Source organism: Myotis daubentonii, chromosome 12 (assembly GCF_963259705.1).
Source record: "Myotis daubentonii chromosome 12, mMyoDau2.1, whole genome shotgun sequence".
NCBI lineage: Eukaryota > Metazoa > Chordata > Mammalia > Chiroptera > Vespertilionidae > Myotis > Myotis daubentonii.
The window spans coordinates 70700478-70728281 of NC_081851.1; the positions used below are offsets into that span (position 1 = coordinate 70700478).

Genomic DNA, 27804 nt, shown 5'->3' on the forward strand with positions numbered 1-27804 from the left:
GTGCTTCAGTAATAAATAATGATAATAAATAAATGTCCTGACCTTAAGGGAAAATATAAAATTAAAACCCATTTGGTATGTAAATTCATTCAGGGCGCTCCCAGCCCAAGACGGTGCGGGACGGGGGAAGCGTTCACGGCGTGCATGTTGAAAGGAAAATGAAAGAACAACAGAGCTGTGTGTGCATCGACTCATTATTCTGCTTTAATTCCATCTAATGCCGGTGGAGCCTGGAGGCTGGGACATTAATTTCCTGCCTCTTTTCTGTCCTCACCAATTCCTCATGGAGACAGGGAGAGAGCATTTCAGTCCTGGAGGCTGAAACCAGGGGAGGCCGGAGTGCGGGAGAGAGGGACGGACCCCTGAAACTCCGGCGGCGGCGATTGTAACGCGGTTACAGAAGCACGATGGAAAGAATGGAAAGAGGCCGACCAGAAGCGGGGCTGGTGCTGGCAGGGGGCGGGCGCTCCAGGGTCTGGGACACTCATCATCCCCGGAATGAGATGTCCCTGGCCCTGGGTGCAGGTGGAACCATTCCAGGGCCCGCAGAAGCCGGGCAGGAAGCCTGCGGCGGCCTCTGGTTTCAGGAAAACGCCAATCAGTTCCAGATGGTGATGGAGCACCCTGCCCCCCACAGCCCGGCGCCCGCTGTACCCGGATCGTGCCTGCTCCATGGAGCCGGCAGCTCCCCGAAGGCCAGCCCAGGAAACCCCAGGCAGAAACTCCTGGCCGCAAGTGCACCCCTGACTTCTCTCACTCCACGCTTCCAAGGGTCTCCCTTAGAATCAATTCATTCCTTCCGAGCTGCTGCACGCGGAGATACCGAAAGGGGAGCGGCAAGGGAGGCCTTTCCTAGGTGTAGACACGGGGTTTCAGAGTCCGGGTTTTAGGTGCCGAAGAATCAGCAGATGGGGGCAGGCTCCCTGAACCCCCCGTCCTGACCCCACGTCCGCTGAGGGGTCCAATGCCTTCCCATCCCTCACCACTGCCCCGGAGGAGTGTGTGTGTGGGGGGGCGCCCCATGGGAAAGAGGGACCCACAGACTCTAGGGTCATCAGCATCCTGGGGAGACAGGCCCCCAGGAAGAGAGAGAGGCCTGCAGCTCTCGTCCATTCACTATCTGGGACAACGCACCCCTTTCCAGGTAGAAAAGCAGGGGAGACATCCCAGCCCAGACCTTCAGCGACTGCATGGTGCCAGCCACCCGGATTGGTAACCAAACACTGGGGAGATGACTGATTTTCGCCTCCTTTGAATCGCAGACATTAGAAATCACGGACCTGTCAACAGACCACCCGACGGGTGCCCTGATGACTGAGATGTCCTCTCTCCCCGTGGGTGACAGACGCTCTCTGCCAAGTGCTCCCAGAGTGTGGGGAGCCCCTCTCCCACAGGGACCCTGGCCAGGGCACCCGGGACCCCCTTTTCCTCCTGCTTGCTAATTTCTGTGACTCCACGATGGACTCAAAGACCAAACCACACTGCACATGTCCACTCTGCAAAGGAGACTGATAACTTCTGCTCAAAGTCCTAGGGGACCTCAAAGCAGGCTGACCCCGGGGCAAACCCGCTGCCGCCGGCCTGGCGGGGCCGGAAAGAGCTCTGTGATCCCCAGGAGGCCTCACGCCTGCCGCCACGTGGACCTGGGCGCCTCTCTGGGTGGCTCCCCTGCCCTGCAATGCCCCAGGGGAGTCGGCTGAGGACCTTGCACTGTGGCCACGGGAAGGAGAGGCGGGGAGGATGGTGACCAGCCACCAGCTGTGGGAGGTCAGGGGGCGGGGAGGCAAGGTTGCACACCCGGGCTGGAGTGGGGATCGGGTCAGGAAACCCAGCAGGAGGCTGAGAGGTGAAGGGCTACGTGAGGTGAGCGGAGGTGCCGGGGGCACCCAGGGCTTTGCCCAGGAAGCAGCTGGTTGTATGGACTGGGAGCCCAGGAGGAGGACTGGCCTGTGATCAGAGGGGTTGTGGGAGCCTCTGGACTGTGCCCCAGCTCTGCCCATGCCCGCCTCAGCCCGAGGGATCCAGTTCCAATGTCCTGGGGCACCGGCCAGGCACACGCCTCCCTCAGGCCTTCCCACCTTCTCCTCCCTCTGCCTCCAGTGCACGTGGCTGCCCCCGACTCTCTCCAGGTCTCCGGTCAGGTGTCATCTACACAGGCCTTTAACCTCGCAGCGAACCCCGCCTCCCACCTGCATCTCTGACTTCCTTCTCTGCTTCACTTCTCTGGAGCACTGTTCACCATATGACAGTCCCTTATTTATTTTATTGTGTCTCCATCCATTAGCACGTAAGCACCATAAAAACAGGGATGTGCGGTTTGATTAGGCACACAGTAGGTGCTAAATAAACCTTCAATGATTGAGTGATGAATGAATACATCACTGCTCTCTGGCTGGCCCTACCCCAACCTCCATGGATAAAGGATGCCCTGGTTCACTGCTGACCCTCCTAGCCTCGCGCTGGGTCTGGGAGCTGAAGGCTTCGGGTCCTAGAAGCGCTGCTTGGGACCCCCAGTTCCAGGTGGGCTGAACTTGCGATGCTCCCCGACAGTCCAGGGAGTGAGAGGCAGCCTCCTGCACCCGGTGGGTGGTAAGAGCAGCACGGGCTTGGCCACCCGTGGGCCTCATGTAGGTCTGGAGAGGAAGGCAGAGTCTGGGCAGGACGCCTGGAGTCTGGATGGAATTTATTGCTCTGAAGGCTCCCTGAGTTTTAAGGTCTTGAACATCAACCCACATACTTTGGCAGGGGCAGATGCAAAAAATAAAGCCCCAAGCCTACAGGAAATAATCTGATCTGCGGAGAGCTGGACGGGGAGTGTGAAATGGACAAAACATCTGGGCCAAAGCCTGAACAAACAAACAGCAGGCCGGAGAGCCGGCCCAGCCCAGGGCCTTTGAGGAAAACCAGGTGAGACCACTGCTTGGGGAGACACAGAAAACTCCAGAATGTCAGCCTCCTTCAAGGCTGCATCCCTCGCTGGTACCTGAGCAGGTAAAGTACAAGAGAAATCTATCAGAAAAGGCAACAAGAGGCGGGGGGTGGGTGGGGGTGCGGTGGGGCCGGGAACCAGGAGGCCAGGCTATCCAGTCAGCTCTGCCATCGATGCTGAGTGACCTAGGACAGGTCCCTTCTCTCCCTAGGCCTCTGTTTGTACCTGAACACAGGGTTTAAACACTGTGCCTCCGGCTCTGCTAGCCGCTCCACTTCCTGGTGTTTAGGTAGCCTCCTTCAGACAGGAGCCTCCTTCAGACAGGATGCCCGCTGCATTCCCTCGTCAGTTATCGCAACGTGGCAGGGCCCGGGACGGAAGTCCACCGAGGCTCCATGCACAGCTGGTGCCGCGCGTGGCAGCTTCCTCCGCCCTGCACACCGGACACCAGCACCCCTTTCTAAGACCTCCAAGCCCCAGTATCTGGGCAGGCTCCTCGGAGACCCGTCCTGGGGAGTGGGGGTCCGGGATTTAGCGTGTGGACTGTGTGGCACCCACATGGCTGCTGGGCTGGCCCTGCTCTGCTCCACTCCAGTTTCCCCCTGAAGCAGAGGGAAAGGCTGGCTCCCAGGTGCCTCCGGTCCCAACCCCGGGCTGCGTCCAGCAGAGCGTTGGGACCTCTTCGCTGGAGTCCTGGCCAAGGCTGCTGGACTTGGCTCCCACTTGAAAGGCGACCTGGGCTGACACTGCGGCATTTCCAGCTCTGGCTGCAGCAGGGCGAAGGGGAGCTGAGCAGAGGTGGGAGGGAGGTGGGATTCCAGAGTGACCCCAAGGCCCACGCTCCAGGGCGGCCCCACGTTGCCCTCCCCGCCCCCCGCCCCCCCCCCCCCCCCACGACACACCCGGCCGCCCTATTAATAGCCCGGCTGTAAGAGCGCCGCCGCCTTCAGTTTCCATTTCACTTGCACTGGATCTGACTGTCCCCGTGGGGGCAGCTTCCTTGCAAAACAAACAGCAGAATCAATATCTCCTTCGCCGGGGGAGGTGTCGGGTCTTCGATGATAGGCCAGGCCTCCCTCCATCCCTGCCGGCTGGGCCCAAGGCGAGGGGCACACAGCCGCCAGGCCCTTTGCGGCCTCAGTCCAGCGATTTGATTACATCAGACGAACAGACATTTATTGAGCACATTCAACATGTCAAACCCCACTGGGCCCGAGGGAGAGAAGGGTGAGTTAGGCGGGTCCTGAGCCTGAGGAATTACGGTGCGACGTGGAAGCGGGCGGACAGGATGTGGCCAGGAGGACCCGAGCCTCAAATCATCCACCTTGGGGCACGGTCGGAGCCTGATACCAAGGTGAACCGGACCCCGCACCCCCACAGCGCTCACCGACTGAGGGTGCGGGGAGACCATCTCCCCGGTCTTTGTCGAGGCAGCACCCTCACTGGGCCTAGCAGGAGCCTGGGGGTGAGGCAGCTCATCTGGCTGGGGGGTCTCCAGGTCGGGCCCAGCAGTCTCTCTGCCTCCGCTCCGTATCCTCCAGGTGCCGGTGGAGACAGCCCTGACCCACTCGGGCCTCAGCCCCCAGTCAGGAACCGTCCTCGCTTGGAGACGCGGATCTAAGCTGCAGCCCTGGGGATTCCGAATCCATCAACTGGGGCTGGGGGAGAGGCGGCATGTGGGACTCTGCCTGCTCCACGGGCACCTCGGGGTGGGGGGGGGGCGGGGGTCCCTGGGAAAAGGCCCCTTCAGCCCTCTCCCCCTGCAGCCCCCATGGCGAGGGTGTCAGCAGTTGATGAATGAAACGCTGTAGATGCTCTCAGGGTGAGACTGTGTGGGCAGGTGCTGCCAAGCTGACCCCAGGCCTCCGGACCTCGGGGCTCACTTCTCCACCCCCCACATCCTGCACATCTGTGTGTGCAGGCCTGGCTCCGGAGCATCGCTCCTGCTCTGCACTCACAGGCCTTAGAGTCCATGGAGCGGGAGTGTGAGAGTGTGTGTGTATTAGAATCCTGGGTCCGAGAAGGATCCAGATTCCACATTCCCCAAGATTCTAGTATAGCCCAGCCCTTCACCTGTCCCTCAGGTGCCATGAGAGATGTGAGGGTGATGGGAGCGGTGGCTCCAGACCCACCATCAGCCGTGTCCTCCCAGGAAGGCTCGCTCATGTCTGTATGCTGCTTGACTTGCTGACCATCCTGACCTTTGCACCCCACCGGGACCACTATGGGCAGGGTCCATGTCGGCCTCACCCCTGACGTGCCCAGTGCAGAGCCCTGCCACAAGGGCTGTGCCCAGGCCAGGCACCAAGACGCCGCCCCTCAGTGAACGTGGCTGAGTTGTCACCGGGCCGCAGGCAGCCCCCACCTGGCTGCCAGAGCCTACCCTGTGCCAGGTGCCTGGCCTCACAAACAGTGTGCCACCTGGCGCCAGGTGGGGGCAATGGGGAGCCTCTTTCAAAGGGAGCCGTCAGGAATTTGGGATTCAGAGCGGTTTTTCCATTTCAGGGCTTGGAGACACTCAGCACACAGTCTCATTTTTGTCTATAAACTGGGAGCCCATGCGACTGCTTAGCCAAGGAGAGAGTCCATTGCTCTGCCTCCTGGGCCTGCTCCCTGGGTGGTTCTCCCACTGGGCAAAGGGCGAGGCCGGGCACCATGCAGCCCCTTCCCAATTCAGCCTCCCTCCCGAGGCCCGAGTGGCATCCAGCTGCGCAGTGGGGAGGCGGGAGGAAGAGCAGGCCTTGCCATGGGGTCCCCACGAGGGGACGGGTCAAGCCCAAGTGCACAGTGGGGGCGGGGACTCCGGAACTGTCCTCGGTGTGTGTGAAGACTGCCGGGTGGGGTGGGACGCAGGTGGACCTGAAGACAGGCGGGTCAGGGGCGCGGAAGGAGGAGCGAGGCGGTCCAGAAACGGGCCGGCAAGAAGATCGGGCCGGGGCCCTGGCTGGTTTGGGTCAGTGGATAGAGCGTTGGCCTGTGGACTGAAGGGTCCCAGGTTCGATTCCGCTCAAGGGCACATGCCCGGGTTGCGGGCTCGATCCCCAGTAGGGGACATGCTGGAGGAAGCCGATCAATGATTCTCATCATTGATGTTTCTCTCTCTTTCTCTCTCTCTCTCTCTCTCTCTCTCTCTCTCTCTCTCTCTCTCCACCCCCTTCCTCTCTGAAATCAATAAAGAAATACATTTTTTTTTTTAAAAAAAGAAGAAGAACGGGCCGGAAGCCACGTGAGAAAAAAGCCCCAGGGGGGCCGGCACTCGGCCGTACCTCCTGCAGCCCCTAAGGTTTCTGTCAATCAAAACGAGACCACTTGCCCTGCCTGGTCAGGACTCGGGCTTCAGACCCCGGGCACGGAGGGTAACGAAGGAGACTAATGGGGAGCGGTGCTTCCGTCCCCTGAAGCTCCGATTAAACCCTGGAATATGGGTGACACGTACACCGAGGAGGACACAGCACAGTGAGAATCCTGCCAGCAAACATTCTAAAATATTCATGAAACAGGGGACAAGGCCTGACTGTTAACGCGGCGACTGGTTCGCTCCAATGGAGTGACAAATGGGCGCCAAGCACTGTCATCTGTCCCTTTGATCTTTCCAGGTCCCGCCAGAGAGCCGAGGGGACTGGCAGGGGGGACCGGGACGGTGGCCCAGGGAGGCTGCAGGGAGGGGCCGGAGCTGCGCTCCGGGTGGCTGAGATTTCCATGTAAGAAGGCGAGAAAACAGTGCATTTCTTCAGACTATAAGGCAAAATAATTGATTCTCCAAGTCTTACTCCATCAAAAGTGATTAGTGGGGGGCCCTGGGGATCCCGGCAGCGCACCGGCCTCTTTGTGAGGAGCATTGTTACAGCACAGATCTCAGCGAACGGCGCAGGCAAAAAGCAAACTGCTAAAGAAACAGTAAATTGGTCTTTGGAAGAAAATAAGGAGGAAAAGAATAAAACGAACTCCGGGCTTCCTTGGTTAAGAGCTTCCTCGGAGCTTCCAGACACGCTGAGAGGAAGCCACGGTGCAAAATTGCTGCAATTTCACAGGGCGCCTAATTAAAAGGAGCGCCGCGAAGGCCCTTTTCTTCCGACGCCGGGGTTCGCTTCTTTCGGCGCAGAGTTCACAAGTACGACAACTCAAGGACAAAGAGCGATGTCCCCAGACAAGTAGCATCTAGGCTGCTGAATTACTGCTTTTCTGTCCCTCCGTCCCATCAGGGTCGCCGAGGCTTGCCATGTGCGGCTGCTAGGCTAGGAACTGGGGCCACGGAGTGGAGGAAGACGCTGGCAGGGCCGGGGGCGGGGGCAGGGGGGGTTCCGACCACTAAACCACAGCGTGTACGGCGTGTGCTCAGGCAACAGAGCTTGCCGCCCCCTGAGGACAGCAGGTCACCAAGCACAAGGCCCTCTCCCTCCTACCATGTTGGCCAAGTGGACGTCCCATGAGTCCATCTATTACCCTTATTTTATATTTTGTTACTCCTCACCTGAGGATATTTTTCCCATTGTATTTTAGAGAGAGTGGAAGGGAGGGAGGGGAGTGGGGAGAGAGAGGGAGAGAGAAACATCCATGTAAGAGGGACACATCGACTGGGTTTCTTCCACATGCGCCCCGACCAGAGCCAGGGATTGAACCTGCAACCTAGGTACCTGCCTTTGACCGGAAACTGAACCCAAAACCCTTCAGTGCACGGGCTGGCGCTCTAACCACTTGGCAGCACCAGCCAGGACTATTTCCGGGAGCAGGGGATGGGGTTTCCTTTTGGGGTGAAAGAAATGTTCTGGAACTGGAGAGGGATGATGGTTGTCAGACCCTGTGAACGTACTAAATGCCACCGAGTTGTGCAACTGAAGATGGTGAATTTTATGCGTCTGCATATTTTACCCCAATTTTTAAAAAATATATTTTATTTATTTTTTACAGAGAGGAAGGGAGAGGGATAGAAAGTTAGAAACATCGATGAGAGAGAAACATTGATCAGCTGCCTTTTGCACACCCCCTACTGGGGATGTGCCTGCATCCAAGGTACATGCCCTTGACTGGAATCGAACCTGGGACCCTTGAGTCCGCAGGCCGACGCTCTATCCACTGAGCCAAACCGGTTAGGGCTACCCCAATTTTTAAAAAGTGATGTTTTCCAAGGTCTCACTTTCACTTAAGCTCTGGGTGCCGCTTCAAGGGTTAGCTGACCGCCCCTGAGAAAGGAGGCAGCCTTCCGAGTGAGGCCTCTCAGAGGCCGGCCACTCGCCCTTCTGCACAGTCCTGGCCCCGCTGGACTCCAGCCGCGGAGAGGGAGCGAGGCCCCCAGACCACATGCCAGCACCCTGCACGGCCACCACGAACCCTCCCAGCAGCTCCGCCCACTCCCATGCCAACGCTCTCCCGTGGCAGAGCTGCTCCCTCCTGTGAGAGGAGCCTGCCATGATGAGGAGCTCACTTCTGGGAGGTGGCTGGGCTCAGCAGTCTCCTTCCCCTCACTCCTCAATGCCTCCCGACACCACGGAGCCAGAGCCCTGGGGAGGCGCCAGGACTGGGGGTGCGGGGGAGCAGGAAGGGAGGAGGTGGACATGGAGCTCCCGTCAGACTGGCCGCGGCCCTGAGCCACATCCTCCCCTTGGATTTGAACTTAGCCACCCAGCACTGGACTCGCCTGAACCTCCCCGCTTCCCGTGACTGTGCAAATATTTAGCTTCACCTTCGTCCAGCCGGCAGTCCATCTGTTCACACGCTGGCCAGACCGGGGCCTGATGGCACGGAACTGACCCAGAAGCAGGTATAATCCTCTCTTCTCAATGTGCTTAACACCATCGATAATCTTGTCACATAAATCTCCTGGTTAGCAGGGAGCAGGGAGCTGCAGCGATCGCTGCTCGGCTCCAAGAATCTTTCAGTGGTGGATTCCGCCTCCTGTAATCTATCTCCTTCCTTATACCGATTTCAGCTGCCATGTTGCCTCGCGCTGGCGTGAACCGCCCTGACCTTTGGAGGCACCGGTTTTCGGAGCAGTCGCTTGCACGCTGGGAAAGCGGAGCCAGTCCCTTCAGTCCTCTGGGCTTCCCGAGGGACCCTGGCGTCCCTCTGCACACCCCTACCCACCGACGGCAGTGTCTGCCCTGGGGTCTGGAGGGTACGAAGGTCTGTGTCTTCCACTTCACCTCCTCGTTTGAGTGCAATTTCCGGCACCAAGGGCTGCTGCCCTTGCTTCTCGGTCCCCACGTCATCGCCCAGCCTCTGTGCCTGAGGACCCCTGCACTGCCACCCTGGGGTTGTAATGTCACCAAAGGCTTGGAGGGACGGGATTCGCTCAGACGGTTCATATGTCCCTCTAAAGCAGCGGTTCTCAACCTGTGGGTCGCGACCCCTTTGGCGGCCGAACGACTCTTTCACAGGGGTCGCCTAAGACCATCCTGCATATCAGATATTTACATGACGATTCATAACAGTAGCAACATGACAGTTATGAAGTAGCAACGAAAATAATTTTATGGTTGGGTCACAACAGGAGGAACTGTATTTAAAGGGCCAGAAGGTTGAGAACCACTGCTAAAGAAATCAAACCCAAGTCACCCTTGCTGGTTTGGCTCAGTGGGTAGAGCACTGGCCTGTTGACTGAAGGGTCCCAGGTTCGATTCCCGGTCAAGGGCACGTGCCCGTTTTGGGCTAGATCCCCAGTAGGCGGCATGCAGGAGGCAGCCAGTCAATGATCTCTCTCATCACTGATGTTTCTATCTCACTCTTCTTCTCCCTTCCTCTCTGAAATTAATAAAAAAAAATATTTTATTTTTATTATTATTATTATTTTTTTAAACATACTTTATTGATTTTCTACAGAGAGGAAGGGAGAGAGACAGAGAGTTAGAAACATCGATGAGAGAGAAACACCGATCAGCTGCCTCCTGCACATCCCCCACTGGGGATATGCCCGCAACTCAGGCACATGCCCTTGACCGGAATCGAACCTGGGACCCTTCAGTCCGCAGGCCGACGCTCTATCCACTGAGCCAAACCGGTTTCGGCAAAAAAAAAAAAAAAAAAAAAATTTTAAAAAAGAAGAAATTAAACCCAAGTCGTTAAGTCATGACCAAGACCTAAGTCAGCAGTGTGAACCCACAGGCGGTGCCAATACTTGCCCAGTGTCGATTCTCTATTCCCAGAGTTCCTGCCCTTCTGATCCCCTGAGGGTTAATCCGGGAGGAGGGCGCCTTTTTGCAGGAGCCTGTTACACAGCGCCGTGTCCAACCCCTGCTGGTTAAAGAATAAAAACCCTTTGGCACTGCTGCCTGCTCCAGTATGGGCTTTGGGCCGCCAGCAACAGCTGGGTAAACAATTGGGCTGCAACCTAATTTCATACCCAGGCTCAAGGGGACAGCTGGGAAAAGACAGATCCCAGGCCCACGAGCCTGCCTGGAGCCTGCCTGGGGAGCTCTCGATTTCTCCAATCGGCCCATAAACCTCGTCTTCATCTGGGTACAGTGCCATCCAGGTGCGCGTGTGGCTCTAGAGAGGCCTTCTGCCCGGGGAGGGCCCGCCGTGCGTCACTGGGACTGACACCTGCTAGAAGTCGCACAGACGCGGCGCGACCTTTGAAGACGCGGAACGTCCGAGACCACGGCCCTGGCAAATGTTTCCCCTTTCAATTACCGGGAGATAAAGAGGAGTAGCGATGGCAGCACAGAGAATTGTCTTCTGCATTAGAGTCTGTGAGAAGAGGGAGCAGTGAGTGCTGGGAGCTTTTATTTGGCTTGTGCGGTTTTTTGATTTAAAGAATTTCCTCGGTGGCTCTCTGAGTTTGATCAAGAGCCTTTTGCCGGAGGAGGAACCAGCAGAGCCTGTCCATTCCCATCTTCTCACTCCGGCTGCATCAGAGGCCCGGCGGAGGCTCCCTTTACATGGAGGCCACAGCAAAGCCTCGCCCTCACGCACCGGGCCGCACGCACAGGCCCGCCTCTCTCTGCGGACACCAGCACCTGTAGACGACGCCCGCCTTCGCCTTCCGAGGGGACGCCGCTGTGGGTTGCGAGAGGAGCGTGGGAGCTCTTGGAGCGTCTCGCTTTAATCGCCCGTTGAACGTTTTCCAAATCCGAGGCCAGATGCCGCAGGAAGCAGGCGGGGGGTCATTAGAAAGCTCGTAGAAACATTTTCTGACCTCGAGGAGAAAGGTGTGATGGTGTTTCATTTCCACGCAGCGGAGAGGAGGTCAGCAGGCCCTCCTGCTCCTGCATGAAACTCCCCGCATCCAGCCCAGCCCCCCAGGTGGGCCTCCTGCAAGGAGATGCCAGGAGGAGAGCCTGCATGGCGGCGGCAGTTTCCTGGGGCGGCCCCTACCGATGACCACAAACGGGGTGGGGTGGCTTCAACGACAGGAAGTTATTCTCTCAATTCCGGAGGCCCGAAGTTCAACATCAAGGTGTCTGCAGGTCACGCTCCCTCTGGAGGCTCAAGGGGAGAAAGAGCCCCTTTGTCTCTTCCGGCTTCTGGTGGCTCTGGGCGTCCCTTGGTTTATGACAGCGTCACTCCAACCTCCGCTCCGTCTTCATGTGGCCGTCTTCTCGTTGCCTGTGTGTCAAATTCCCTCTCCTTTCTCCTAAAAGGATCCTTGTCACTAGATTCAGGGCCCAGATGATCCCATCTCGAGGACCTTTCCTTAATTTCACCTGCGAAGACCCTATCCCCAAACAAGGCCACGTTCAGAGGGTCTGTGCGGACATGTGATTTGGGGGCCACTATTCGAACCACTATACAGAGAGTGCTCTCTCTGAAAGTGAAGTCCTGTCCATCTAACCCTGCTTTCTGATCGATTCAGAAATGTTAGGGAGAAAGGGTTGCTCTGGAGGAGGCCCATTCTACAGCATAGCTCAAAGCCCCATTCCAGTGGCCTGGGAAGCTGGGAGGTCTTAGTGACATCACAAGTGGCCACAGGACAGGGTTGGGGCCCAAGCCTACACCCCCGCTGTGTTCTCAGTCCACAAGGCCGATGGTGGCCTGCGTCCTGCGACATTCCCTGGTGGGCAGGGCCATCTCAGGCAGATGAGGGAGCATGCCAGTCCTCGGGGAGCCCCCAACACCAACACTTTTTTTTTTTTTCTAAATATATTGATGTGAGAGAGAAACATCGATTGGTTGCCTCCTGCACAGGGATTGAACCCACAATCTGGGCATGTGCCCTGACCAGGAATCGAACCGGCAACCTTTGGGTGCCTGGGATGACGCTCCAACCAACGGAGCCACACCAGACAGGGCCCAACACCACACCTGACTCGTAGGCACCTTTGGGCCTTCACACTCCCCACCCTCCATCACTGCTCCTGGCTCAGGGTTGGTGCCTAGAAATGTTAAATAACAATAATAATAATAACACATCTGAGTGTGACACTTTAATGGCCACTCTGTCATTTTCCTACTTTATTTCTGAGGTTTTAAGAACCGTGCCCTTCCTGCACAAAGCATCAGGGTGCATTTATATTAAAAAATGAAACTAATTAAAATGTTTGAAAACCATAAACCACACCACCATAGAACAGCAGCAGCCCTATTTTTCCAGTCTAAAAAGATCATTTCTGCCTTGTTTCATGGCTTCCCCTGATGAGCAAAGTACAGGAGTTGGGGGCGCTGGAGGTGGGGGCCTGGAAGCAGGGGTGCTGCCTCTGAGCAAGGCCTGGTTCCCCAACTTGCATGGCATCTGAGCGGCACGAGGCCAGGGCAGCAGCCTGAGGGCTAGACTGGGTCAGATGGGGAGGCTGGAGGTCACCAGAACACTGCTGTAGACATTTGCATGTTAATCCACTCAATCCCCCCTCCCCCAGCCCTCCCAAAGCCCAGTGAAATAGATGGTATTATTTACAGAAGAGGAAGCCAGGCTCTGAGTGGGTAAGTAACTTGCTAAAGGTCACACAGCTTCAGAAAGTAGAAGGGTCAGGACTTGAACTTGGGCAGTCTGAATCCGGAGTGCGGGTTTCCGATCCCATCCCTGTGCAGGCAAAGAGGTGTGTTAAGTACTTATAGATCTGGTGTGCAGCAGGCATGGCAACCAGGATTGACTAACGTGATTGGCCGATCGCCCAACTGATCATTTAGCCCTGACTGCCCCTCAATGGGCAGCCCCCTCTCCTCTCCCTGGTCGCCCCAGGCACGGCAGCCAACAGAGGTCACACTTGGAAACCTGGAACCACCCCTCTAATGACAAGGGGAGTCACCGATTCACCAACCACCAGCTGTTCCGAACTGCCCGCAAAGTTGGCAACGGTCATAGGACTTCTCCAGGCCCTCCAGTCCCCCCAGGGTGGGGCGGGCTCCGCTACAGAGGGACTTCTGAACAGTCAGAGCCAGGACGCAGGATGGGTGTCACCTGTCCTGGCCAGTTCTGCACGTGGGGCAAGACTCAGAGCTTCTCCCCGTCTCCTTCCAGGGTTTCCCAGGCGCAGCCACTCCTCTGCTCTGAGCTAAGTTCTTGGCTTTGATAATAAAAGCTAGAACCTGGCCCCAGCCCGGAGGCCCCATGTGTCTTTCACGGGGCCGGGGGGAGACACTAGGGTCGGAGCCGAGAGGCGGCTCAGCCAGGACAGCAGAGCAGGGCTGAGAAGCCACTGGGGTGGGTGTTGTCTGGCCAGAGCGTGTTCCGCGACGGCCGAAGCTGCTGGTGTTTGAGCAGCGGCCTGCCCAGGGCTGCACTGGCGCTCAGATCCTTGCCCGAGGCGGGCGTGAGTGGTGGTGGGCAGGCAGCTGCTGACTCGGAGATGCGCCAGTGCCCACCCGGGCCCCGGCCACCTACCAGCCTTCCGGAGGCTGGAGGCGAGGGACATAAATACGGGGACTCAGAAGATGGTGCAAGAAAACCCAGAACCTCACGTCGGAGGCGGCAGTCACTCATTTCTGCTGGAGGAAGCGTCTTTCTGGACGCGTGATGCTCACTGTTCGGCGCCTTCAGACCTGCCAGGTGCAGGCTTTCCCTGCAGCCGGATCAGCCCGGGGAGGGCACTGCTGGGATCTCAGAAATGGATGATCCCAAATTTCAAGCGCCAGTTTCTTCTTCAATTATTTACAAGGAATACTATGTGGTGCCGTAGAATCTGATTCATAATGCCTTTTTAATGCCTTTCGAACGCAACGTTCACGCCATTCCCTTCTCATCTCGGCAGATGACAAGTTGTCACAATTGAATTCCCATTAACAGGAATTCTGGGTACAGTATATTCTGTCCAATATCCTCCCCTCAGCCTGACATTGTGGGGGAATAAAAATCAGACCCTCAGCATATCCCCGACGCCCGGGGCGACGGCATTGTGGGGTCTGTCTGCTCCTGCCTCGGGAGCGGGGAGGAGGCGCCCGTGCTGGGCAGACAGTGGGCAAGGCCCTCGAGCGCAGTCGGGGGTGGGGGGGAGGAGCGGTGGCAGCATGAATCTCCTCCTCCATGGCTTCCTCAGCATCACGCCACCACAGAGCACAGGTGTCCCCACCCCTCGTGGACCTGTATCCCCACATCTCAGCACCACACCGAGGAACAGTGAGCTGGACGGCCTGTGCCCGGCGTGCAAGCCCGGGCATTGTGTGGCCTCACTGTGGTTACAGAATGAGGGCGGTCATGGCACCTGCCTCGTACAATCCTTGTGGGATGCAGGGGGTTAACCTGGGCAAAGATACTTACTATAGAGCCCTGGCCGGCTCACAGCAAGCACTCAATACACATTAGTGATAGTGATGATGATGAGGGGGGTGGCGGCCATCCCAGAGACACATGTAGCGTCCCGGCTGGCTGGCGGCCCTGAGCTGCGTCCTCAGGTAGCTTCCGAGTGCACGGGGTTACGGCGCACCTTGTGCGAGGAAGGCCCCCGCTCTAGCTTGGCGTACCCCAGCTGCTGGTGAGATTTGTAACTGCCACTGAACACAGAGCAGAGGAGGCTTCCCTCACAGCCCCCGCTCTTGGGGTGCTGGGGGAAATGACCACAAACAAGCCCACCGGTGGCGCCGGCTTCCGCCAGGACCCTCCTTCTCCAAGGCCTGGCCTTCTCGCTGTGGGTGGCAGTCACCTCACTGTTGCTGGACTAGGTGGGATGGTTGAGACTCCTCCAAGGCAGCCAGGCTGCCGAGCGTCACCACGGGGAATCCTCAGTGACACGGACCCCGCGATTACCCAGGCGGCCCTCCTGGGTGCTGGGCCACCCTCCCCCCACGCCTCAGGAGTTCTCCCCACATGTCAATCAAGCTCAGGCCGGTCTGCACTAAGTCCATCATTTGATTGGCCTCCATGGTGGCTACTGTGATTGGCACTTCCATGTCTCTCTCTTTTTTAAAAAAAATATATTTTATTGATTTTTTTTACAGAGAGGAAGGGAGAGGGATAGAGAGTTAGAAACATCGATGAGAGAGAAACATCGATCAGCTGCCTCCTGCACACTCCCTACTGGGGATGTGCCTGCAACCAAGGTACATGCCCTTGACCAGAATCAAACCTGGGACCCTTGAGTCCGCAGGCTGACGCTCTATCCACTGAGCCAAACCAGTTAGGGCACACTTCCATGTCTCTTAATAAAGGAAATTACTTGGTGTGTCGACTCTCCCTGAATTTGGGTTTGGAGGAAATTCTCCTCCTTGAAATTAAACTAAATCTATAGAAGTTGATGGTGAACATATGACACTGAGGGGCAGTACGCTCTCCTTTTTATGTTTATTTTTAGCATTGCAGACAGTTCCCTGTTAACAAATGGGTTGAGTTCTGCAAGTTCATTTGTAATTTGGCTGTTTAGATTTTGGAACATACTTCCCCCATAAAAAAAAAACAACACCAACCCAATGTTATAAATGATGATGAGATTTGTAGGCTAGTCCTCCAAAGCCTATTAAACCCTATCATGCAGCTAAAATGCTGTCCTTTTGCACTGAAAAAAAAAAAATTGTTTAATTGCAACATGAGTAATTAAATGGAACAAGGAAAACCATTAAAAGGGAATAAGAAGTAGATTTATGTGCATCTGGAATGATGCTTTTTGCAGAAACCCTAATTCGATTTAAGACTAGGCCTCTCCAAGGGGCTTCTGGGGGACGGCATGGGATTCAGACTATGAGGGAGAAAGAGCCACCAGGTTACTGAGCATGTGCACCCCACAGCTGGCTCCCTTTCCTGACTGCAGGCTCTTCGGCAAGTCTTCTGGTCAGAATTCGTTTTCCCACGCTCCCGGTGTGGATGGGACGTGTGGAGGCCCAGGTGTGTACCGGTCACGCGTGTCCCAGATTCCCTACCCGGGGCCCCACGGAGGAGAGCGATAGATTGAGTCTTTCCTTCCCGCCTGAGCCATGGAAGCTGGAGGGTAAATAACCGCTGAAGCAAGTGCTGGAAACACTGGGGATGTGTTGCCAAAAGGATCACCAGTTATGCTCCCATCCTTCCGGGGGAGGTTCTAGCAATGGGGGTTCTAGCAGAAATGCCTCAAGCAGACGCCCCAAAAGCACGATGCGCTGAGCCTTGCCCTCTTACTGCGCTTGGGAGCCTGAGACCACATGTGATTGAGCCTGAGCTGCCCGGATGGAGGACGACAGGCCACACGGAGAGGAACTGAGATGCCTTGGCCGACAGCCTGCCAAGCACAGAGAGTGAGTGAGGCCATCCTAGATAGGCCACGAGCCTCGAGCCACATGTCAACTGACAGCTGATTACAGTCCAGGGAGAGAGCCCAGCCGAGATCAGCCGAGCCAGCCCAGGCCAGAGCTGGCAGCCATCCACAGAGCTGACATTTTGGGATGCGTGTGATGCAGCAAAGGCTCACACACACATCTGACCCCAGTCCGTAACCTCTTCTGATAACTTTCCTTGGGAATCGAGACGATGGCTCATCCCTTACAAATGTAGGAAAATACACAATCTCCTCTCCTCCTTTTGCCTCCTGCGTCAGAAATTTAAGCTGGAATTGCTCAGATCCACGCCCCCCCCCTAAACTGCAGGCGTTGACACAGGTACTTTAGAAATCATGACATTTTCCAGTTCTGTACACAGTGCGTGACTGACAGATGGGTTTTAAGCCAACGAAGATCCAATCCACGCCGTGGCTACAAGGTAAAGTGCAGGCAGAAGCCACGAGCCCAGGACAGGCACGCACAGGTTGTCTCACACGCATCGCCAGTGCCTGATGCTCTATCACAAGGGATCACAGATTCTCGCAGGCTTCGGCAGAAAGTCACGCACAGTCTGGAAACTCACCGCCAGAGGGGCTCCCGGATTCTCAGTGGCCTTTGGTGTTCTGATCCTCCCTCTGTGTGACACTCCTTCACCAACTCAGAGACTCCCAGAACCACACGTGAGGAGGGGCCCCTGCTCATTCCCTCGACTCCCCATCGAAATCCCAGACCATCTCCACCAAGAGGAGCATGGCTCCCGAGAATGGAGGGTCATCTCCGTGGTGACACATACCCACCCTGAGGAGCCCCACGTGCTCAGAAATGTCCAAACTCTGGGTGCCTCGTGCTGAGGACGGAGCCTGCCCATTCCCGGGGTTCCTCGGGCCTCGGTGCCGGCGACGTCTCTCCCTGCCCAGCCCAGATGTGCTCTCCAGGGCTCAGCTCCCGGGAACGATGGGAATGTTTCAGGCCGAGGGCTCCGGACCACAAGGAAACAGCCCCCAGTGCATTTCACAGGCATCCGCCGGGATTCTTCCAAGTCCATTCTTTCGAGAACAAAATCGCATTTCATGAAGCCGTCCCTTTTCTGTTTCCTCTGTCAGGCAGGTTTGCTGAGAATAATTTAAATTTCATGCAGCTGCCACTGCGGGGCAGCGCGGCTCCCTTTCCATCCCACGAGCAGGTCTGGCTCTGGCGCACAGTCTTGGTTCTGCTTCTCAGCTCCAACCCCCTTCCCCTGGGGCCTTGATCGCCCAGAACTGAGTTCGGGGGTGTGGAGGGTAGGGGGCGAGGGGGGGGACTGGGGCTGCCCCAGCTCTCAGCTCCGCCTGGGGCCGCCTCAGCCAGGGGAGGGACAGTCCAGTGAGCCTCCCACAGCTCTCCAGCATCAGCTGCAGGGGGGCTTGCGGCTCCCCAAATGCCAGGATGCTCGGTCCAACCAAATCTCTGATTTGACTTTTTTTCTTTCATTCTTTTCTCTGATTTAACTTTTTAAATTTAACGTTTATCAAATGCTTAACAAGAGGCTTGTGCTGTTCTAAGCTTTTCGACACATGAATTTAACCAACCCTCACAACGTCTCCGCGCGGAAGATGCGACCCACGGTGTCATCCTTCCCACTTTGTAGACAAACTGAGACTCAGAGAGACCCGCGGCTCCTAAGTGGCAAAGGCAGGATTCTAACCCAGCTCTGACTCGGAGCTCGGAGCCCTCACAGCTGTGCATTCAGGATCGACATAGCCCTTGGCCTAAATTCCCCACCGAGAACACAAGAGGGAAACACAGAGAGTCCCCACGTCCTGCTGTCGGTGTGTTCACAGAAACTGCGACTTTAAGGGAAGCGATGTGTAAGGAAACCAGGGTTACCACCGGCTAATTGCTATAAACAAGAGTTAAGTCCCTAAGGCATTTTCTGGTCACAAAAACATCACCAAACTTCTAAATAAAGACCCCAAACACTTCTAATGCTAAACACTGAAATAAATGTGAGTACGCACACATTCGAGAAAGGATGAAAACAAGTAAGAATTCTTCCCCAAAGGGCATATTCTAGCTCCAGGTGGCAGTGGCCGGAGCCTCTCCTGGCAGCTCAGGGTGAAGGTGGGGCCGCCTGGACTGACACCATTCCAGCACAGCCTTCCCCACCCCCCCCCCCCCCCCAGACAGGGATTGTTAAGGCGCCTATTCACCTCCTGCGAACGTCTTCAGGATGTGGGAGGAAACCCGAGTCCCCGGGGAAAGCCCGCGCGGGCGTGGGGAGAACATGCAAACCCCACACAGACGGTGGCCCGGCCGGGAACCGCCTTCTTCCGTGTCGATGTTATAATGGAACGAGGCTGAGCAAGCTAATCGATGACCTGCTATGAGCCCATTTTCTTGCTGAAAGTCAGCGTTAGCAGGCAGCCAGGTGGGTGAGAGGAGGGGAGAGATTATCCTAACCGTGCCATGTGGTTTCCAGGGTGAACGCAACAGTACGCCCGACAGCCGGGCGGGAAAGGAGCCAGATCTGCCGGTCCTGCTTCCCACCCCTGAGGGACCCCGTCCTGCTTCCCACCCCCCGAGGGACCCTGTCCTGCTTCCCACCCCCCGAGGGACCCCGTCCTGCTTCCCACCCCCTGAGGAACCCCGTCCTGCTTCCCACCCCCTGAGGGACCCCCGTCCTGCTTCCCACCCCCTGAGGGGCCCCGTCCTGCTTCCCACCCCCTGAGGGACCCCGTCCTGCTTCCCACCCCCTGAGGAACCCCCATCCTGCTTCCCACCCCCTGAGGACCCCCGTCCTGCTTCCCACCCCCTGAGGAACCCCCATCCTGCTTCCCACCCCCTGAGGACCCCCGTCCTGCTTCCCACCCCCTGAGGACCCCCGTCCTGCTTCCCACCCCCTGAGGGACCCCGTCCTGCTTCCCACCCCCCTGAGGGACCCCGTTCTGCTTCCCACCCCCCGAGGGGCTCCCCCTGTCCTGCTTCCCACCTCCCCAGGGGCCCCGTCCTGCTTCCCACCCCCTGAGGACCCCCGTCCTGCTTCCCACCCCCTGAGGACCCCCGTCCTGCTTCCCACCCCCCTGAGGGACCCCGTCCTGCTTCCCACCCCCCGAGGGGCTCCCCCTGTCCTGCTTCCCACCCCCCGAGGGGCCCCGTCCTGCTTCCCACCCCCCGAGGGGCCCCGTCCTGCTTCCCACCCCCCGAGGGACCCCGTCCTGCTTCCCACCCCCTGAGGGACCCCGTCCTGCTTCCCACCCCCGAGGGACCCCATCCTGCTTCCCACCCCCCGAGGGACCCTGTCCTGCTTCCCACCCCCTGAGGGACCCCGTCCTGAGGGACCTTAGCAAGTCTTCTTTTCTTTGGGTCACACTCTTCTGACCTCAAAATAGAAGGGCTGGAGGGCTTGGCCACCTGTTCCTGCTGGGCTCTGGGGACCCGTGTCCTGGAGATTCAGCTGATCCGGGCCCCAGGGAAGCAGCTGGTTGGTCTGAGCCATGAGTGTGTGTGCAAGAGAGAGTGGTGTGTGTGTGTGTGTGTGTGTGTGTGTGTGTGTGTGTGTGTGTGTGTGTGTGTTGCATCTGGCCAGGCCCTCCCCTCCTCAGCGGCCCAGGAATCTGTGCTTGTCCAATTGGCCTTCATCAAAAGCCTGCAAGCAACCCTCAGGCCACAGAGACGCGAAGAAACAGAAAAGTCACCCCAGGCCCACAGGTAGCAGCGACAACAAGAATCGTGGTCTCCTCACTAACCAGCCGCAGGGAGCACAGCCAGCCTTGCCCACCCCTGAGAGCTGGGACCACCCCCAGGGCTTGGCCGGAGCAGCCTGGCACTGGAATGAGCTGGCGGCCAGGCCTATGGGGCTGCAGAGGGGAGACGGGGAGAGGCAGGCTGTCCTTCCAATGCATGGTGGTCCGGGGTCCTGTGGTTGCCTCCATGCCCATCTCCATGTCCAGCCTGGGAGGGATGCCAAGGCCTGGCAGTGCGGACACCCCGAGTCCTCAGGGGGCTCTGGCCCACACATGGCACTCGATGTCTCACCAAGGAAGCCAGGCCCTACGCTCAAGCAGCATTTACCATGCTCGGGGCAGTGGGAACACACACGGCGCACACAGCTCTGCTCTTGGCTCCCCCGCCTCTGGGCTTCCACGCAGCTCCCTCCCCACACCTCTGCCTCCCTCAGGAGTGGGGTCTCAGTCCTGTTTACACACTGGGCTTTCCTTTGAGGAGAGAGTCCCAGGGCTGGAAAATGCGTTAAAATCCCTTCACTCAGACATCTGGCTGAGCAGGGGTGCAGATTCAGGTCCAGCTGGGTGCCCATGAGATACCCTCCTCCTGCTAGCCCCTCCGCTGCCATGCCACCTTGGTCATACCATGCCTCTGCGTCACAGGTCACCTTGAGCTCCGATCACTCAGAAACACAATTTCCGTCCCCCGCCTGCTTGGGGCCTCGCTCCTGTTTCTAATCTGAAGACATGCCTTGCCCTCTTGGTGAGGCTAGAAATGATCCCCTTTCCTTGTAGGGGGCCATGGACTGTGTCTCCCAGGTCTCACCTGGGTACCGGTGACCGTGGGGATGGCAGTGACAACCACACCCATATAGGACTTACCATGTGCCAGGCTTGGCTCTGTCCTGAGCCCGTTACATGTGTCTTAGCCCACACAACCCTCACAACAGCCCTGGCAGGCAGGTCCTTCAACCTGTTCCCATCTTGCAGAAGCCAGGCCCAGAGAGGTTAGGTGGCTTGTCCAGGGCCGCTCAGCTGGAAAGTGATGGAGCAGAACTCCAATCCAGGCAGGCTGGCTCCGGAGTCTGTGTTTATCCACTCACTAAGCTGCCTCTGCCAACAACCTCAAGGGGAGAGACATTCTCAGGTCATCTGGCCACACCGTCCAGGCCACACATTCATTATGTCTCGGCCCAGGAACTTCCTGAGGGCAAGAGCCTGCCCTTGGCTGCTCAGCAGACTCCGCTCACTTGTTGACCAGGGAAACCACAGACCCCTCAGTGCGGCCGCCAGTCAGTTGATGTGGAACTCGCATGGGGTTAGACAAATACGCTGGGGGACTGGCATGTGGGGGGCAGCGGCCAGGCCAGATGGGCAGAAAGGCCCTGCAGCTCAAATCCACTAACAGCACCCGGGACAGAAGCCACAGCTGGCTGCTGCCCTCCCTCTCCCCTGCACCCCGAAGATGCCAGGCAACCCGGGCACCTTTGTTGGAGGGACAAGCCCGTGCAGGAATGAAACTGGGCTGGGGCTGGTTACAGAGGACGAGTGCGCCAAGGGGCTGGCAGTCCTCACAGGCGTGAACTTTCGGCCCTCTCCCCCGCCGCCACTCAGCTCAGCCCTTGCCCAGCTGTTGTTTTCTGCCTGAGGCTGGGTTCCTTCCCTCCCATGTGCTGTGGGTTGGGGCCCAGCCAGACAGGGATCGCGAAGGTTGAGCTGCCGGGAGCAAAAGTAGAAGCTGTGTGGGCAGGGCAGCCCTGTGGGAGGCCCCACTGCTGAGTCTCCACCCCTTCCCTGGCCTGGCAGAGCCCGAACCCCTACCTGGGGCACAGCCCCACCCTAGCCCTAAAAAGCCCCCCCCCATCCCCCCCCCCCCCCGCCTGCTCCTGGAGAGGAAAGAAACCATGGCGTGGGCTCCTGGGTGCAGCTCCTCTCTCCCCACCTGGAGCCCCCGGCAGTCAGCCCCAGACTCTGCCACTTTCCAGATGGCCAACAGCTGGCCTGGCCGAGTGGCTGCCAGATGTGGCTGGCGGGGCCGCCGCTGGCTCTGCGGGGCAGAGGTCACCACATCGGAGCAGTCCCGGGGGCTGGCACCCAGGGAAGGAATGTGTTTGGCTAGTCTGGGGGCAGCGTGCCCCAATACCCCCCCCCATCTCCTCTCCCAGCCCACATTCCTTGCCTCTCCACCGCAGTGGGGTGGCGTTTTCATAACAGGAAAGTAAAATCAATAAGGCGCTGCAGCAAGACGTCAGCGCGCCGCGAGCTGGCCTCCGATAGCTCCATTGTCTCGGCCTCGGGCTGCGCGCCGGCAGCTCTCAGTTATTAATGGGAAGCAGGGCTGAAGGGGGGTTCTGAAAATCACAGACACAAAGGCGAGCACACCTGGAGCGCGGCTTCCCGACGGCGCGAGCACCGCACAATGGCTGGGGCCCGGCCCCCCGCCTTTAACTTCTCTGGCAACTTCCATGAAAGCAGGAGAGAAAAGACCAGACATGCCTGCGCACACACACACGCACACGCACGCTCGCTCCGGCTCCCGGGGGCGGCTCTGAATGGCGGGCAGAGGCACAGGCGGCCTCGGAGGCCCTGCCTGGCCGGCCGAGGACACAGGATGACGACGCACGGGCTTCCTGCCACCAGCCGTGGGCCTGGGCTCCGAGCAGCATGACGGGGACCGGCCAGACCCCATGCCAGGCAAGAGCCTTGGTGACATTTTCATTGCGACGTCGTGGGTAGCAGCACAGCCTGGTACCTGCTGTCCTTATTGAGGCTGGAGCCACCCCCCGAGGAGAGGAGCAACCTGGAGTTCACGCCTCCGAGCCCGACGGCGGGGGCCAGGGCCTGGGTCCCTGACCTTGACCGGCTTTCACGGACGCGGTGTGCCTCGGTGTCCTCAACTGCAAGAGGAGGGTGGCGAAGGCACTGACCTCCTGGGTTGTCTGGGGCTCGGAGCGGACAGTGAATGTGCGCATTCCCAGCACCATGGTGAGCAAGTGGGAGCTTTATGTTCATTTGTGACTTATTGCTGGTCTGCCTCTCCTTGCAAACCCAAGTTCCTGGCGACTCCAGGGGGCTTGCCTGTCTACATTCACCTCCTTAGGGATCCTGTATTGCCAACTGAGTTTCCCCGTCATTGCACTCATTAAATAGCATTTGACGAACGTGGCACAAGACAATGAGTGTCCTCAGTACCTCCTTGTTTTCCTACAAGCTAGTCACAGAGAGGCACCTTATAAAAATAAAAATAAAACCACGTGAACGGAAACAGCTGTCCAGCCCAGCTCTGTGGAGACCAGTGCTCCAGAGAACACAGTGCCCCAGTGCCCAGCGCCCAGCGCCCAGTGCACAGGCTGTAAGCCCGTGGAGCTGGCCTGGGCCTCAGAGAGGACACAGGTCTTACCTTGGTGGTGGTGGCAGAGGCAGAGCTGGCCACGAGGCTGGTGATGGCCTCGCCACTGCCGGTGGTGCAGGGCGCGGGGGCTGTGGCGGGCGTGGGCAGCCGGGAGGGCACCACTGGCAGGGGCAGGAGGCCGGGCCGGGCGCTGAGGCTGCTGGCTGTGCCGCCAGCCCCGGTGGTGGCGCTGCAGATGCTGGTGGTCCCATGCGTCCCGTTGGCACTCCACTCGCGGCGGTCCCAGCCCACCCGGTAGTCTCTTTCGAAGCGGCTGTGGTGCCGGGACATCTCGGTGGGCCGCGGGCGCTCCTCACGGGGAAACAGAGGCCGGACCTGCGGGCAGAGCGGAGGGGAGGGCGGTTTAGACAAACAGCAGCCCTGCGAGGGCGCCAGAGGCAGCAGCGCCTTCAGCACCTAGTAGGCACCTTCTCTGTGTGTGATCACAGCTCTCACGTGCTAGCGCATTGCACACTCCCAGCAGGCCCATTATGCGTGGATCATTAGCCCCCGTCACAGACGAGGGATCAGTGATTTGTCCAGGACCCCGTGGCACAAGTGAGGCAGCCAGGATTCGAACCCAGTCACAGCTTAAAGTCGGGCTGTGTTCTGCCTGTCACCCGGCCCTGAATGGTTCCGTGTGCGCATTTTCACTACGGTTGGGATTTTATCCTGACGTCCTCACCAGGAAAGCAAGACCCCTGGACGCCTCAGGCCACGTGTGGGGTGAGAGCAGCCATGTCTACGCTCTCACTTTACAGTGGACAAGGCCCCTTCTGTGAATCTCACTGATCCTCTCAGTAGCTTGTGAGTTGGCGAGAGATGGGTCACCTCCAATTTATGGGCCAGGGAGCTCATTACGAAGAAGTGGATCCATGGAGGTCAGAGAATGGGCAGGTGAGAATGCGGCCAGGACCTGGCCTTCCTGCTGTAGCTCAACACAGGACTCAGGTCTGAAAAGGTGCTAAGCCTCCGGGAGCTAAGAGTTCTCCTTTTCAACCCTATGACTCAACCGTCGCCACCCGAGACCCCGTGCTCCCCGGCTCTGATAACCAGACCAGCTTGCATGTGACTCTCCTGAATATCCGAACATAAGGCCCTCCGTGTTGTCATGGAGACCTAGACACACCAGGATCCTCCGAGGGCGTTCAGTATCAGGAGGACCGCGTTTTGCTCAGCATTACGGTGATTGGCCTGGCTCCCAGCCCAGCCGGGCCCGAGTCCCCCTCAGTCAGGAAGGATGGAAAGACACAGGAGGGGCTGTCTCAGCCCAAGAGGCCACAGCGAGGCAGAGGGCAGAGGTCATGGTGGTGCCAGGGCACAGACTGGAGGGTTAGGTTGGCAGCTGCCCTGCACACCATGTGCCCAGCCCTGGTCACGGCTTGGGCCTGACTTGCTTTTCCTCGACTCTTTTCCATTCTCTGGCCACGTCCTGTCTGGGGGAGCTCCTGGAGGGCAGCATAGGCTCCTGGCTCACTTTCCCATCCCCCAGTCCAGGCCGGCCCCGGTGGGGGCTCTGGGATCACTGGCTACTGGACCGACAGGCCGCAAACATGTGCCTGCTCCGGTCTCCGCACATCCAGCCCTGGCTGCCTGGTCTCAAGCTTGCACAGAAACCCCCAGATCACTTTTAGAAAGAGTGGAAGGGAGGGGGAGAGACAGAGGGAGAGAGAGAGAGAGAGAGAGAAAGAAAGAGAGAGAGAGAGAGAGAGAGAGAGAGAGAGAGAGAGAGAGAGAGAGAGAGAAACATCAATGTGAGAGAGACACATCAATTGGTTGCCTCCTGTACGTATCCCAACCAGGGCAGGAGATCGAGGTACATGCCCTTGAACGGAATCAAACCCACAACCCTTCAGTCTGCAGGCCAAGCTCTAACTACTGAGCAACCAGTCAGGGCTGATCACGATGCTTTAGGCTCCTGCTTTCCATCCTATCCTTCAGAATAAGGTCCGGGTGTCTCAGGGTGGCTCAGAGGCCACGAGGACCTGGCTGCTCCCTTTTCTAGCACCCCATGCACTCTGGTTACCCCAGGGGCGATGCCCGGCCATCAGGCACCCCCGTCAGCTCTGCGTCCAAGCCCCCATGCCCCTGTGCGGGAACAGCCTCCCCTGGCTGCATTCCACATGTCTGTTATGACTCCGCTCAGGTCCCCACTCCCCTGGGGGGCTGCACTCCCCTCCCCCTCCGGATGCAGCCAGAGACCTCCATCCCCCCGAACACCTGGCACCCAGCTCCATCTCACCACAAAGGGCTGTTGTCTATTTGCTTCCTTGAGAAAGGGAACCCATCTCCTTCCTGCAGGTGGGGGTGGAGGCGAGCAGGACAGGTCCTCGATGTGCCCGCAGGTGGCAGAGGATGCCTGGGATCAGGTCAGAGGGGCCTCCTTAGCCCTGGTGAAACCTTTGCCGCTGCCGATTAAACCTGACAGCTCACTGCCTTGGGGACCACCTGTTGGACCACATGGTGGCTCCATTGTACTCACAGCCCCAGCAGCCTGCACCTCCGCCACCCCACTCCGCTCTTCCCTTCAAGTCTCCACTGAAACGCTGGGGAGAAGATGGAGCCTCGGGCAGCGGGAGGCCACCGTCTGGTTTCAGGCTCATGAAATGTATTCAAAACAAAGGTCAGCTCTTTGCATGCCAGGTTTGGGTTGGACCGCGTTTCTCAACTTAATTACCCCTTTCAGACGGCGTGAAAGAAATGTGTCGCCGTTTACCCTGGGTGAGGTGGCAACTTACGTTTCCCTGCTGGGCACGGAGCCACGGTGTCAAAAAGGTCCCTGTGCCCACACTCGCACCCGCGGGCGGTGGGGGGGGCAGCAGGAAGTGCTCGAGGGGGGCGGGAGGAGGTGTCTCAGACGAGACTGGCAAGCAATTACAGACAAAACGTGTACAAATGCTTCCTTGTCCAGGTGGGCACCTTTCCCTGGCAGGCTGCCTGTGGGCTGGCAGAGCCTGGCCCCCGCGCCCTTCGCTGAGAGAGGGAGGGGGTCTGGATGGCAGCCATTCCTGAGTGCGTGCGCGGGAGGCTGTTTATAAAGAACCAGAACCCTGGGTGGCATGTGTTTAAATTGCATGCACATGTGTGAGGAAAGCTCCGGGGTCTGGCAATCTGGTAACCCGGGGTGGGGGCAGGCCTGCCCAGGGCCCGGGCAGAGGCGTTGAGGGGCAGGTCCGGGGTTAGAGCTGAAGGGCCTCCCAGATGTGGGCGTTTTATGTGTGAATCTTGGCTCGGCCTCTGGGATCCGCTGTCATTTGCACGACCCAGGAATGCTGGGTTGGCAGAGAAGGGAGGGGGGCTGGGCCCTCCCGGGGGAGGCAGACCCCCAATTTCTTGGCTGAAGTCTCAAGCTTGCACCGAATCCCCGCCCCACCCCCCAGGTCATAAAATGCATGTCCCTCCAGGATCTCGCATGGGGCCCCCTGTGCAGAACCAGGTTTCTGCTTCTCAGAACCAGCCCTGGGTTGGGAGCAGCTACAGCCCGGCCAGGGCCCGCTAAGGAAGCCAGACGGCCTCTGGTTCCCAGCTCCCTTCTCTGTGCTCACACCACCCCTCCCCCAGGGACTCCCTGAGGCCCCCTGTGCTAGGGGGGTGGGACCTTGTGGGGGGCTCTGTCACCCAGGGCCCCTGGGAAACAGACTGGGGAGGGCGGAAGGTCACCCTCAGCTGAACACCCATGACTTGGGGCTCTCCGATCAGGCACCCCAGGGCCTGCTTTGAAGGATGGGCTTCCTCCTGCAGCTCAGGGTGCCCTCGAGGACTCTGGCCCACGCTGACGGGAGGCTTGGGTCACCGGGGCCTGAGGATGGCCTGGAGGAGGGGACTCAGCCGCCACCAGGCTCAGCCCCAGTGCCCGCACTGTGTCTCTGTGATTCCGTCTCCTGGACGCTTGCTGGATACCAGCTCGGCGGCCTCGCCACACACATTTGCCTCCACATGAATAATTCATGAGTAAATAATTAAGAGTTTCATGTGTCAGTGTCATTTGTATTGTCCATGTGGGGCTGGGGCACGGCGCTGCTGTCCAGGAGCTCTGTGCCGGGGACGCACTGGGTGTGCTGAGGCTGGCCATGGCCCGCAGCTACGGACACGGCCCCTGTGCACACGCCGGGCCCAGGATCACAGGTGGCTAATGACCCTTCCCCCGTTCTCGTCATTAAGGCGTGCGGAGGAGTGGGTGCGGGCTGTGAGGG

General features: G+C 58.5%; 1 protein-coding gene across 2 annotated transcripts in view; it reads right to left on the reverse strand.

Annotated features, from left to right (window-relative positions):
* The window catches only part of KLHL29 (kelch like family member 29), a 266413-nt gene that overhangs the window by 90694 nt on the left and 147915 nt on the right, over nucleotides 1-27804 (reverse strand). For both annotated transcript variants that reach the window (XM_059660438.1, XM_059660439.1), the window contains one exon: nucleotides 23621-23947. In XM_059660438.1, the coding sequence (XP_059516421.1) occupies nucleotides 23621-23902 (282 nt within the window). In that variant the 5' untranslated portion in view covers nucleotides 23903-23947. The remainder of the gene's footprint in view (nucleotides 1-23620; nucleotides 23948-27804) is intronic.